Here is a 15,182-nt window from a genome sequence, read left to right on the forward strand (position 1 = left end):
TAGTTGTTAAAACATAGTGTACGAATAATGTGCTCAGACTGGATATAATCGAGACACATCCAGCAAAGTGAAATGTATGTTTCTAAAGTGATTCAAACAAATATTATAAGGTGTTCAAATGATCGTGATGTTTTCACCTGTAAAAGCCGGCAACACACGAGGAAGATACCTTTGTGAATATGTGCAAGGCCATTCCCCCTCCCACCCTGCGAAGACTGCCAAACAAGAGAGCAGAGGCCTGCGCCGTGCTGCCCCACCTCCCCCAACCAGACTGGAGCCGCTTCAAAGATGTGTAGCCCCCTCCGCAGCACCCAAGGCCACGGCCCGCCACCTGCATAATTTACAGCACAGCAGTAAACCTCTGCTTGAGTATACACTTCCAAAGGCGCCCCCTCGTAAACCCCACAACCCACCAGATCATCTTAGACTTATGGCCCTGTGCAATCAGGACACCCAACACTGTGGCAACACACAGCGGCATATTTATAACCACATCCAACAAGACAGGGAGGCGTGTACCGTCCGTCCCATGCCCTGAAGCTTAGCCCCTCGACCTATGGCTCCGGTCAACAGGACACTGGTAACCAGGCCCTGACGAATGACCAGACGACCCCTCACAAGGTGCATTCCTCCTGTGTTGCATTAACCTGTAGAATAACCTATTGGAAGATTTACTAAAGAAGATAATATTGCAATGACTGAATGACTGTGGTGTGCATGGCATAGGGCAAACAAGTCAGGAAGAGACATTCATCTCTGACACTGGCCACCAAGGCACAACAACACCGCCCGGATGAACCCAGCTGACCTGCCAGGCCCAGCCCAACCCACGAGGCTGACCAGTGACGTCCTCCAGCCAAGGCCAACCACATCACAGCAGCACCTATAGCTAGTCATCGCCACCCAATCCCATCGAACTTGTGCCCCCTATAGTATGTAGGTTCTTATGACGTTTGTTGTAAATATATACGCCTGTCTTTGCTATTGTCAGACAGAGCGCTCTCGGAGTTTGCAGAGTTCTTTGCATGCCCTATTCTGATTGATAAACTCCCATTTAAGCTCACCCGCACTCTGTCTTGGCTTTATTCCCGACTTGGGAGAGTCCTTCATTGTCTCTCATTGCGGGGAGGATCGTGCTGGTTGGGGACGCTTGCCTTCAAAATGTAAATTAAATCTTTGGAAAAAACTGGAAATTCTGGGCCCACGAGTTAACATGCCAAAGCTTTATTGATTAGGTTGGTTATGCAAGAATGTGCAGGGAAGGGAAACATTAAATATCTCTACATTTAATGTCCTTAAATGATAAGGATTTACTTTGGCAAATTCGTTCACAACTTGGAAATGCTAAATGCGTTTTTGGATCGATATACGAATGGATGCCAAATTAGATTATTTAATGATTTGAATGATTGTTAAACTGGCTATGTTGTATTTTGTATAACATTTTAAACAAATATTGTGTTTATAATTTGTAATAGTGTATACGTTTTTATGTATCACGGATGCATAGTTATTAGATAAATTGTTTCCACATTAGTATATGTAGGCACCCTTGTATGTTAATGCAAATGTAAAAACAGGAGAGTAACCCGAAAGATAGAAATTTGCAAACTATGCAACCGGAAAACCTGATCCAACAGCTAAGATTTCCCACTTAAAAAAATCTGTGATCCTGGAACATCATTCTACCTGAATAGGCCTTCTTGGAAAACCAGAATAAGCCGAGAGAACAAAAAAAGGTTACTACATTTGTATGACTAGTATACAAAAAGTAGTGTTTCACATTATACTTACATCAGAATGTGTTCTGTATGTCAAGAAGAGGGCACTCAAGCACGAGAGTTGGTTCCACAAAGAATGCAAAGTGGTGAAAAGGATCTCTTAGCATGTGTGAAAGAAGGCCTGTCCAGAAAGCAAGGCTACGCGCCCTTTAGAGCCTCCTACAAAGCACTAAGGGGAAACAAGATTCCTACGTTCAGAACAGATGGGATGTCATCTATAGCTACCTGTAATGAGGGTGATCTTTGTGTTTTGTGAAAGATAACGGGGAAAGGCCTGAACGCCCCAAACACCATTTAATGTAGTATACTGCCTCTGTTAAGGCAGAAGCACTTGGGGAGTTATGCTATGATCCAGTTCATCCCTTGGGTGAGAGCTCGGAAAATCTAAATGAGTCCTCAAACCCAATCGAGGTGACGGTGAAGGAGGTTGAAGGAGCTAATAAGGCGGTAAAGCTGCTTGCCCCCAAAAAAGTCCCAGACGACGTATAGGGACTAACCCCAGGTTTGGGTACCAGTTCACACCCGCATGTTTAACTACGCCATTGATTCAGGAACAGAACCTTAATATTGGCATTCAGCGGAAATTATCCCTATATTCAAGGGCAATAGGGACCATCCTGGGAACTATTACTCAATATCACTTCTTGATTAAGGATTAGCCCAAGGCGAAAGCTCTGATCAACTGTACTTGTCCTCTTTTTAAACCGAGCCTGTGGGGGACTGACAGTCCCAGCTGACTCCCAGTCCTGGTGAAGTACCAACAAAACCTTTTCGCAATTTACTTTTATAGTCTTTTTAAATTCCTAGACCCAACACACACCATCTTCCTATAGAGAGCTGGAGAGGTTACCTAGTATCCCCTGTGTCTAGATACTCATGTAGGAGTCAAATGCTACCCTTTCCTATCGAAATGGCTGGTGGCAGTGGTTTTACAACAAAATAACATGATTTGCCCCCAACCGCGAACACCGGTAGCGAAAAAAAAGAAAACATTTAATTAATAAGGTCCCGGTCTTCTTTTTTCGCCATTTCTTTTTGGAAAGGTCCTTCTAGTGTTGGTCTCTGCGCGCCAAACTAGGTTTGGTCCCTTTGTTTCTATGCCTTTGGTGGGCTTCAGGACTGAAGACCACCTCTGGCGCCTGAGTGTCTGGGATGGGCAGGAAGTGAGGGAGACTCCCTCTGCTTAGTCTCCTAGGGGACCCCAATGCACTCTGGCGTGATTGGCTGGCTGATTGTCCAGCAAGGACGGCCACCCTGCTGGGCGAGTAGCAGCTATGCTGGAATGAATGGGAGAAAACTGTTTAAAAAGGTGAGTCTCTTGGACTGGAATGCAGAGTCGACCACTGGAACAAAAGAACCGAAGACGAACTGGAAGAGGACGGCTGCTGCAACTCCTGGACTGTTGGTTTTCCCGGTGAAGCCCTGCTGCAGGTTGCCAAGTTCATCTCGACAGAGAAGCCCCTTCAAGGACGACTTCTTCCTTTTGAGTTGGAAGGACCAATCAACTCGTAAGCCACCTGGATACCATTCTCAGAGCTGGTTAGGTTTAACCAGCGGGAAGGACACCAGCTTGTGTGCTTGACTACAGCTACTCGAACCAAAGAACTTCCATTTGCCAGCTTGTTTGACCAGTCCCTGTGCAGTGCAGTAGTACCCCAACATACTCCCTCTTGTCCCCACGACGGAGGCTCAGGATCAGCGAGATCTGCAGGAACTGCCAGGAACCAACGTCTTCAGCTGCATCTTTCCTTCATATTAAAAGGTACTATGCCAACCCGATTGAGAGAACTTACCTCTTGCAGTGAAAGTTTGTGAAACTTTCACAACTTGCAGGCCTAATCAGCTTGTGACCCAACATATGATTCTTTTTCGTACAAACTACTTCTGAGAACTTTGGCAAAGCCTTTACCGCTTACTACAAGAACTGCTCTTTCCTATCCAAGACAGTAACCCATTGACTTTGGCCTAAGCCTATTGAACTGAATCGAGTCCTCTAGTGAACCAAAACTATTTGCACTGCCTAAGAAAGTATTTGTGATCTATTTTATTAACTTGTGCCTTGGTACTCCTATTTAAAGTAACTGAAATGCCATTTTGCTCCTATTACAGGGGAGCCTAATTTACTCTGAAACTTATTGGTTTGGTACTGAAGTATATTTGTGTATGATATCGAGTTGTTTTTTAAATGACTGTATAATGAATTAATAAGTGTTTTACTAAGAAACCTTGAGTGTGAGTGTCTACTTGAACCACTGTGATTGTAAGATCTCTGTGTAACATCCTTTTACAGATAAGCGTGGCTGCTCAGCTCACTACCAAAAACTGTGTAGTACAGACTTATACCAAAGGTTGGTTTTGCTTATACCTGTAGCCATAATTGTATGCGGTGGTCCCAGAGGGTACTGCATCCAATTCTGCCTAACACAGCTATTTTACATTTTGTTTTTAGAATGTTTAAAACCATGATTCTTGATAGCTCCCCTTTAATAGTTTTCATTCCAAGCGTTCAAATACCTTCAAGTTGGTTTCTCACATGTCGGCTCATCTCTCATTTACCTCAATTTCTCTCAAACGTTCTGCGCTGTCCAGAACAGATCCTCATTCACTTATATGCACCGTAATATTGGACTATGGCAACACAAAAACATAAACAAAATAAACTTGCTGGCAGGTTCTTCAAGTGCGTTTTCTATGCATCATTGGTATGCGAATATGTGTGAATGCACCTTTGTTGATATGATGGGAAAGTGTACAAATTTGCTGAAAAAGTGTAATCGACTGTTTAAATATCTTAACAGGAGCGCACAAGAGGAAGGTTTATTTTTATTTTCTGGGCCTGTGCTGCAAGCACATTTACTTCCAGTTATGAGCACATACTTTTGCCTGCTGCAACTGGGTCGATGGGTTAAAGTGTGACAGGCGAAACTAATTCAGTCACTAGCAACGAGGGACAAGCCAAACGCATATCCTGCCAAGATGCTGGTTCCACATCGAAGCATCTAGTTCCCTTGGCATAAGTCTGGAGTAGCCCCCTATGTTTGAGAGAGTATCTCTCATAGCCAAGAGCACGATTCTGTCCCCATGTCCAGCCAGGCCTTGGACTTCAAATGCCAACTAATGTGACATGTTGTGTCAACTATTCTTAAGGTCTTATCTGGCAGCTGTCTAGTTGCACGTCACATGACAAGGGCTTCGGAGATTGAACGAGAGAACTGAGATGGAAAGACTTGCGGCTAGCTCGCTACATAGGATTTACTCTTCAGAAACTGTGCTACAATAATGGGTTCTCCTCGCACCATCCTACCAGGGTAGCAAACTTCAATCACACAGACACCGAAAAATACGCATTACCTCTTTGCACGGGGATACAGGAGCCTTCATGCACGGAGACGCCTTAACCTTTTTGCACGGGGACACAGGAACGGTGTTATTCATCTCTTCGTAGTACTGCTTCTCTGCATCATCGTACTTTGGTTTATCAAACCAAATCTTGTCGTAAAGTAAGAATTCAGCAGCCATTTTTCTGCAATAGGAAGAAGAGTCAGTAAAATCTGAAAACATGAACAAGATATGACAAATGCATCCAAGGGAGAAGTTAACAGCAAAAGTATACTTCAGAGCTAAAGATCTTTCCTTGTTCAACGGACCAAGAACAGACCATAGTTTAAATGCCTTATAAAGTACTTTGCTACATGGACTATCTGGTCTACAGTTTACTTAAACTGCCATTATACGACTACCTAAAAGACCTGCCTCACTAGCCAAAACGCTGATAGTAATCTAAAAGGAAAGGTCCCAGGGTGCCACGAGCCTCCACTGCAAATGCCAGATAATATTTCACTTCACACAAATTAGCCGATTAGCCTAAAACAAAGGACTCAAATCTTTGCACAATGTCAAAAAAAGCACACATACTGACGGAAAACCTTTGTCTGACCTATCAGATGACGCGAAAGTAGGATTTATGGGAATCAAGAAGACAAACCACCATGCACAACTCACTTGAAAGAGCCACTTCTTCTAGCAAGCCTATCCTCTTCACAGATCCCGTCATTAGAAAGGAAAATATAGAAATACAACTGAGGGGATGGGGAAGCAGTCTTGGGAAAACAATTTTGTGGGTTATGCGCAAGTCTGAGTCGAAAAGAGTTCGGTCTAAAATGTTGGGCTTTCAGAAGATGAGGACTTTGCCGTTATCAAGGAAGTTTGAAAATAAGAGGCTAGCAGGTACTTCAATTAACAATATCATGAGCACCCAGATCCAAGATACGTCACCACTGTGATTCTGACAACCACAGGCAACTTCCCAGGAGACGGCTTAGTGATCTCTAGCTATACATAGCAAACCATACTAGCATCTTAAGCCAGTTCATGCCTGGCATTTGTACCCAATGTGGCACAAGGATTAGAGACGCATAGAGCTTAATTGGAAGCAGTCACCTCACTTCCAGAATGCCAGCACAAAGCCAAAGGACAAACACAGGAGCAGCATCTGATCAAGAGAGATGCGCCCTGCATTACTTGCAGAACCAGTTAGGACTTCACCACCCTGCAGTCCAGTGCCTCCCCCGCCGGCCTGACTCATAAGTACATAGACAGGAAAAACACGAGATTCTCCCGCTTTCCCAATATAGTAGTACCATGTCATAACCTGTTTTCTGGGGATTCATTAAATCTCCTTTAGCTTAAAAAAACCGAACACTCGCTTATCAGGATTCTTGGGTATACTATAGAGACCATTAAAAGCACAGTGCATAATTTATATCAAGTAAGCAAGTGTCAAGGTGAAAGGGTTTGGACGGCACTGCCGTGCTACATTGGGTATTAACTCTACCTCCATAGGTATATTCCAGTCCAGGACCTCAACACAAGGACTTTGATCTTCAAAACGGTCAAGACCCATCTTTTAGCTGTGGGCCAGAGGAGGGGGTTTTATACTGGGCAGAACAGAATTGGGGTTCTTAGAGGAGTATAGCATATTTTTTGGTCTATTCTTAATGCACCCAACACGCTGATCAAGTCGCAGTCTGTACCAAGACAAGGTACTGACAGGGTAGTTCCATTTTCTATTTCATATCCTTGTGATCCAGAGAGATAAATGACAGGCAACGAAATGTAATCCTCAGCAAAGTGCAAACCACAATATCGTAGCATCATTCTATGAACCCACACGGCGTCCACCCATAACTTACAGGGATTCTCAGAGGGAGCCATGGAAAATGGTGGGTCCCAAGCCATATCTTACATGCCGAAGCTCATGTGAAGGAAACTTGGTACATATGCGTAATACACCCTTAAAACACTTGTGAATCACCCCAAATGCACCCTCTTGTGAGCTAGGAAATAGTTAATGAGGGAACCTAGAGTGTCAGGTTACTGCCGCCACATCAGGATTAGCATTTACTTTGTACAATTAATCATAACATTCTCCCAGCTATAAGGATTGGCAATGTGAGTGAGTAGGACATGCAATGCCCCCATATTAGGAAGCAACTCAATCCCAACCCTAGGCGCTGCAGTACACCCAAGTCTGCCATCATTTGTAACCTAACCAACTAACTTCGGGGCCCAATACCTCAGTAGATATCTTTCCATATCTTAGGCTTCTCACTGTCTCCATTGTGCCTGCATGTCCCACAGGCCAGCTAACACATGCTCTTGAGTATAGAAGTCCTGTAAAACCAGCCCCCAGTGAATTAATTTCCATGGTGACATCATGCCCCCACTAGGCAACCATATGGCACAAGGGGGCAGCTCCATAGCACACACCTTCACATACAGGACCCATCCCACAATAAGAGGGTATGTGCAAAGAGCGCGCTGCTTCCTGTGGCCACGGCCCAGCAGACGGTCACATGCCTTCTCAGCCCTGTGGGGGACGTCCTCTTCGGATCCTCTGGTCTGCCAAGCATGTGAGGAGCTGGAGTTTCTAGGTCTTGCCACGCCTCCACTACTGCACTAATGTGTGATGCGTGCAGGGCAACAAACAATAGGTTATCTTCACCCAGGCCAGTCCCTAACATGCAGCACAGGCTTGCTCTACAGCCGACCACCCGAAAAGCACTGCTCGCTCAGCTCGGGACCACCTATGCACCCCTGGTCCTACATTGCTGCGTCAGGCCCCGGGATGGAGGGTAACCTGGCTCCCAGGAGTAAGCACTGCCTTCCTGCCACCCCAAGACCCACCACTTTTATCTGGCAGGTTCCATTCCTCTCGGCAGCGGGTGGCCTTGTTCCTGTTCCCCCAAATATTCAGAAGCCCCGCATCTCACAGCTACCAACGATGAGGCCAATAGCTACATCGACAATATTGCCATTCAGATAGCAAGAATAACCCCTTATTTTCTTGTCCAGGGGATGGTTAGTAAACCTTTATATAAGGCTAATTTGAGACGTGGGCGACACCCATATCAAGCTTTGGTTTCACTACCACCACATATTAGAAGATCCCAGATCTTTTCCTTTCCCCTCCTTCGCCACTAGCATCTTGGGATGTATTGCCAGCACCCCGTCGGCCGTCCATGTCTAGATGACTTTAAACTGATGCTAAACTCCACTAACATGGGAGGTCCGCTTTAACCCTGGGGCCTCCAATGCTAATCCCACTGCCCCATCCCCTATTCTCCTAATCTCACCCTTTCCTATTGCTCATAACCTTGGAGTCCTCTGCCAATGCAAAACTCAGCCAGGATCAACCAGCTAGGTATTTTTACAAGTCTTGCTGACAGCCTTCGTCTCTCACTGAAATTCTCTCCAGCCTGCCAAAACTATAAAACAAATAAAACTGTTCAAGACCAGGTTCAAGATCCATTTGCAAACCATCGAAGGGGCATCCTCAACTTCTCAGATTCGCCCCAAAACGGACCGCCCTAGCCCACCTTTTCAAAACGTGTTAAATATGTATGTAGATTGCAACTGTGTAAATAATGGCCCGGGGTCCAAAGGTTTTATCATTTATGTGCAAGCTGGTTCTTGGTAACCTATGTTCCTTTGCATGATCAGCTCACACACTGGCTTGATCCTCAACCATACAACGGCTAACTTGCAAGGGCACTTTGCTTAGGGACTTACTTGGCTAGATATAATTTATTTTATGTACAACATCTTTGGCCGTAATGTCCTACAAACTAAATACATGAGGCAAAGCGATAGAGAACTCGCTGTAGAATTAGATTTTCCATTAAAGAAATGTTTTGAATTGTCAATCTTGGTTCAAATGTAATATTGGAAATTAGCAGTACTGATTAGAAACTGCTTAACTGCCAGATGTGACCACAAACTGCTCAGAGACTCCAAATATCTAAGGGCCTACACCTCCCCGCTTTACGTTGCTCTTGACAAATGACCTTAAGTGGGAATTCCTCCTAGACGCCATGAGATTCAAATATGTTGTGTATGGGTGATTTTACTCTTTAAAATAATGTAAAATAAAATTGTTTGTGTTTTGAGGCACTTGTAAAACGGGAAATCAATATCAAGACGCTCATGGAAGACAACATTTTTAAACAGTCTATCAGTTCAAAAATAGACGAGTTGGCCTAGCAGACCAAACGAGCAGTGCCTTTCAAAACGCAGAGTAAAGTTTACATAGGCAAAGCATGATGCACTTCAATATTTGCACAACCCATTATCAGTCGACCATGAGGAAATTTAAGTGCACTACTTGCCAGGGTTTCACCTGGATGTGCTAAACTGGGCAACGCAATCACTTCTTGTGGAGAAGCACATTAAATCCCACCAGCGAAAGCAGCAATGGAGAGATTCAACTCAAGGATGTATGTGGATCATTCCTACACAGACTGGCTGATCAGATAAGAAAATATTCCTTTTCAGGTGGTTCATGGGTAGCCATCAGATAGTACATCATCAATAGGCGACGTTCTGAAAGGTACCTAGATACAGCTCACCAAGAATTCTATCATTCACCCTTCTTCCAGGGCCAAAAGACAAGGAACAAACTGCTCAAATAAAGGTGAGTGGACGGGTAATTTTGAAGCATTATTTTAAATAAATTTCCCAAAACATGATTGTCCTGCCAAAAAAACAAATGGTTATTAAAACTAGAGAAACTTTTTGCAAAATATTTAAACCATGTTTTAAAATCAGATCAATACTTTCTCGGCTTAGCCTACCTCATGAGAAACCACGATGTACAAACCGGTATAAATGTACTGCTGGAAAGAAAAGAGTAAGAAGTGCTGGTACATAGAGCAAGGTAACTCGTGGTGCGCAAACATTGCACCATCAATATCTAGAAAGGTTGAAGACAAAGTTTTTACTCGCCCCTCATGTTCATTTCCCACCCCTTTACACTTTCAAAATGTGGTATGGATTTCTCTCTCCAGTTGATTAGAGTTTCAAGAACAATAAAAAGCAAAAACCAACTGTTTTGCCCTTCTTCACCTGAATGCATGCCAAAAAAAGTTAGAAATAGATTTTTAAAACCTTCTCTCAACACAGCCCCCCTCATAAAAGACACTATTTACATGTTTTAAAGGAAATACACATTATCAATTGCTTCAGATTAACCATGGCATAAACCATTGAGCTAGTTTAGTGTACTAAAAATACCCCAAATCCCCACTAGTAAAACATGCCGTATCTGTAGTTAGAATGGCGTTTTACTATTCACATTAGCAATACCTGAAACACTTATACATTACGTTTGCACAGAAGAAGTTTCCTACTTTGGAATGAAAAAATGAGCTTGATTTGGGATTGCAGCAGGCTGAGGATTTGGTGGAGTCAGATGGCGATCATTGATGTAGCAGCTTGACACGTTAAGGGCCTGGGAAGCGTGGTATTGAGATTCTGCTTTGTCGAACATACACCGCTCAAGCCATACTCTCTCGCTGTCTGGATGCACTAGGTAGTGGACAGGTGAGACAACAGAGGGCCCCTTGCTCAAAGTACCCTCCCCTACGTTCATCTTGACTTTCTGGGAAACCTTCAGACTCTTTACACTTTTTTTGCTCTTTTTTGCAGTCTCGGATTTATAACTTTTGCACGGCTCAGTTTTTAATGGGAGGTGGTTAACGGACATCATGGTCTCATAAAAGCTTCTTTCTGCATCATCATACAACGGCTTCTCTAGCCACACCTCAGCGATCAGTTCTTGCAAACCAGACCACTGTGGCTTACCATTCACAGTTTCATCTGCCGAACGAGCCATATGCAGCTGAGGAGTGATCAGATTGGCCACAGGTATGCCTGGGGTTGCTGGGGTGTTAACAGCTGTGATGTACCCTTCATCCGGGGTTGGGCATGGCGGCAAGTCATGTTCATCTGGCCTAATGAAAAGTGGGAGTCCAACAAGCCCTGGTGCCAACAAGGCACCAAATTTCTCCATAAATGACCTTTCAGCAGAGTCAAAACATACTTTATTCACCCAAGTGTCATTAACAACATGGTGACAAGCTATCAAACTGCTGTGTGTGCAAGTCACAGCTGCCTGGCCAGGCAAACTATTAAATTGCCCGAGGCCCTCTGCCAGCGATGGCGCCAGCGCAGAAGGATGAACAGACTGCTGGGCCTCTCCCAGTGCTTTGGCCAGGTCTGTTGCAAGTTTAGACTGATACACACACTCGGCCTCTTCGTACAAATATTTATCAAACCACACATGCTCCGACACTAGCTCATTCAGAACGCAGTCCAGTTTCGGCAAAGAACACTTGCGCTTTGGTGAACGGCGCCTTCGCTTTTGTTTTTTGCTGTTCTTGACCAGACGTTGATCCTCTTTGAGACCATTATCACTTGGAGGATCAGGGTTGACATTGCCAGCATGTATCCCTTGCTTGAGCTGCTCAACCACTAGCTGCTCAGCCGCTCTTTCATAATGCAATCTCTCTGCTTCGTCATACATGTGCTTGTCCACCCAGACAGTCTCCATGGGAGAAGAATGCTTCCTGGTCCTCATCTTCAAAAAGGAGGCAGCATTAAAAAAAAGACAAACACAATCAAAAGGGTTTCAACACATCTAGCATGCAAATAGGTTTTATCCAGTCACTGAAACTGAAATGGTGGTGCAAATATATCTAAAAAAAGTCTAATGTTGCTGCCAGGACGGCTGGTGAGCAGGAGAAACACTAATGAATTAAAACCGATTCACAAAGAAAGATCTATGCAGTGTGTCCTAGTAATAGAAGAATGATGGTTCGCAAATATGGACATTATTTTGGAAGGCATTGCAAACAAAAAAAGTGGGTACCGCATGGAGTACTCATGTACCAGAAATGGGGCAAAAGCGACAAAAGAAATAATGCCATTCAGTTTATTTTACAAAGTTTGAGGAAGGATTACTTTGGCCATCATTCCGAGTAGGGCGCAAAGGGATACCGGGCACCTGTAATGACACTGGTGCCGGTAATCCCTTTGCGCACTACTACGAGTTCCCTTTGCGGGTCCTTCCTTAACGCCTGGTTTTAGCAGGCGTAAAGGACGGGACCCGCAAAGGGATACCTGGGTCAAAAACGGTACCGCAATTTGCGTTACCGTTATTGCCGCCTTCCCCCTTCCCATTGAGCCCTATGGGGGCTCAAATGGGAATGGGGAATGCCCTGGTGAATGGGGAATTACCGGTCCTGCCGACCTTGGAATGGACCGGTAATTACTCCATTCACCAGGCCGGAATTGGAACGATTTCGGAGGCAGCTATGCCGCAAATAGCGGCATGGTTACCTCCAAACTCGGAATGAGGGCCTTTAGCTGAGTTGATCACGTAATACCTTGTGTTGATCTAGAAAATATAAAAATATGGCCGTGCACCAGATGAGGACTGACTGCAAAAGGTAATGTATCCTGCCCCCCCAAACCAAATACAAAATAAAGTCCAGTATAGCAGGATTTTGCATTTCTTACATGCATCAGTCTCTTCTGATAAGCAAAATGGCAATGGGATTGCAAGCTAAAACGTGCCTGGTTTTGAACATTTCGAAAAAGCAAGCTTTCTGGAAAGTAGGCCACCCCCTTCAGTGATTTCTGGATACAACTTAAAACATTTACAAGTTATCATGCAAATGTGGCTCCCGGGAGACACGTATAATTCTGCATTGCTAGCTGGCTTGTCATAGAAGTCAAAAGTAAATAGTCAAAAAGACTTGCACTGGACAAGCAATGTATTAAAAGCGCTACTAGGACACTATAGTGATCCGTAGGGCTGGGCGATATATGGAGTTTGAGATGTTTTTTCAAAATCAATATAGGATGAGACAATATCGTTAACATCGATATATACACACACACTATTACATATAGAACAATTTTGTATTTACATTATGATATTTATACAGCTGTGTGTATTCTCAAACAGGAAGAGGATCCCTGTATTTGCACTTTATTTTGATGGTCTTCTAAAGAAAGGTATTCGTGACATCTCGAATGTAGTTGGCGGCTTACAACTGAGCATTTAACCAACAAACAATATCAAGATATATATCGTATATCGCCATTCAGCCCAAACATATTGAGATAAGACTTTTGGTCCATACCGCTCATCCGGGAACCACATTTTTAGATACAAAACAGATTTAGTGAAGATAAACACGAATGGAATAACATGCAAGTATGCAAAGGTTATAGGTTGGGAACGGCATGGGCACTGAACATTCATCTCGTGCAACCATTTTTAGATACCAAATTCTTTACAGGAAGCAAGCCTCCTCAAAGAGGAAAATTATTGCGCAGGAATCTCGCACTCATGTTTAGGCTACACAAGATTACCATTTATTCCCTCCTCCCCCCTCTGACTGTGAAAGAACTCGGAACCACGCTCAGCAGGTGCTTTGCACTGGGCAAAAGGATGGCTCACCATAAGAATGAGTATTAACTTCTATTTTGTGAAGATGGCAGTAAACATTTTTTTGCGAGTATAAAGTTCCCCCTTCCAACTGCCCACCTGAGCAGGGCGTTTGGCATAAAACGTGCAACACATCCATACCCGTTAAACTATATTTTTCTTTTTTGCGAGTTCTGGGCCGAAGCACAACAGACAAGTTCACATCTTATGGTGAGCCCCAGGGAAAAGGGCCATTATACTGGCACTCGCCCAGACTACAAAATGAGTTCCCATTGGATACGCACCTCACTAGCACTACGTTTTAAAGATGCTCACATGATTCAGGGGCAGCTGAATTCTCCTCCTTTCTGGAATGTAATGTCAGAAACAGAACGTGGATTGTGAGGTACACGCATTGGAAGTATATAGCTCTAGCTCAACGATCGACACTTTTTAGTATGTGGATCCTCCACAAGGGATATCGGCATAAAGAGATCGGGGATATACCCGATATAATAAAGAACACAGCAGGAAGAAAGCAATCCATACAAAATGTGATCTTCAATCCAGAACACCTGGTCTTTGTGAAAAGTAAGGTGGGATTTTAAGTGTTTCGAGCAACAGATCTTTCCAGAGGGCACTTGCTTCAGAAGGTTGTCTTACTTTGGTTTATCTCAAAATGTATTAGCAGCAATAGGGTCGGTCTCTCACTTTCCTTCAATTAAAAGGATGGGAAAATGGTGGCAATTCAGATGTTAACTTAAAAGATAAATTAAAAGTACATACCAGCTTAGGTGGGCAGTGAGTCTATCCAATGGGGGGGGGGGGTGATGCATTTTTCAGTACATTTCTGTAATTGTGCCCAACAAGTGCACCGAAGGAAACAGAAAATAAAGATTGAGGCCAATTGTGTCTTCATTGAAATTTGTTTGGATCCAGCTTTAAATTCCCCAGAGCAATGGGGGTGGGGTGCAGGGAGGAGAGTCTACGACACAGGGCATTTTCTGAGCAGTCTGGAAGGCACCTGTATAAGTTGGTAATGGTGCAATCAGACGAATGCTGTGACCCAACATGTGCAGTACACTATACCCCCTTAAGTAGTGTCCAAGGGAAAGGGGAATAAAGCATGATGAAAACAAAGTTGAAGATGTGGCTTTTCTAGGACCATGAAAATGTTGCATAGGTGCACTCTGAAGTGGGGAACGATCAGGAGAGACAGTTTGGCTCAGCCTAGTGCTGAGAAGTTGCGGTAATATTGGGCCATGGGCAAAGAGCTCAGGTTGCCTGGTGGCAAAGCCAATAAGAGCAGAGACCACACTAAAACCTCCATCCTCCCCCCACCCATCAAAAGTGTGCGTTTTTAGTGTACTTGCTTGCCAATCACAAAATTAGAATAGTAATAAAAATGTCTCCTTGAATGAGGAAGGCTAACAATCTACCAGTTCGTAAACTAGACGTCTCATGACAAGTGACATAGATTGGTTGATTGATAAAATCTCCGAGTCTGGGTTGAACTGATTCAACGTCAATACAATCAGTGAGCTAAATTGTATTTGCATGAGGAGGTCTATACAGTGAATGTGTTCAGCTGAAGATGCAAGGGTGACTTCTTTCCCCTTCAACCCTTA

At 44.0% G+C, this 15,182-nt stretch overlaps 1 protein-coding gene across 4 annotated transcripts in view; it reads right to left on the reverse strand.

Moving 5' to 3' along the window:
• EEF1D (eukaryotic translation elongation factor 1 delta) overlaps positions 1 to 13,934 on the reverse strand; it is a 152,183-nt gene extending 138,249 nt beyond the window's left edge. For 3 of the 4 annotated variants that reach the window (XM_069621763.1, XM_069621762.1, XM_069621761.1), the window contains exons 1-2: positions 10,469 to 11,697; positions 5,133 to 5,304 (exon numbers count right to left, since the gene is read on the reverse strand). In XM_069621763.1, coding sequence (XP_069477864.1) covers positions 5,133 to 5,304; positions 10,469 to 11,697 — 1,401 coding nt within the window. Of the gene's footprint in view, positions 1 to 5,132; positions 5,305 to 10,468; positions 11,698 to 13,859 lie in introns of those variants that run through there. The other variant, XM_069621764.1, reaches the window with a different exon arrangement.
• Positions 13,935 to 15,182: the final 1,248 nt, after the last annotated feature.

Source organism: Ambystoma mexicanum, chromosome 5q (assembly GCF_040938575.1).
Source record: "Ambystoma mexicanum isolate Mex_15411 chromosome 5q, UKY_AmexF1_1, whole genome shotgun sequence".
Classification (NCBI taxonomy): Eukaryota; Metazoa; Chordata; class Amphibia; order Caudata; family Ambystomatidae; genus Ambystoma; species Ambystoma mexicanum.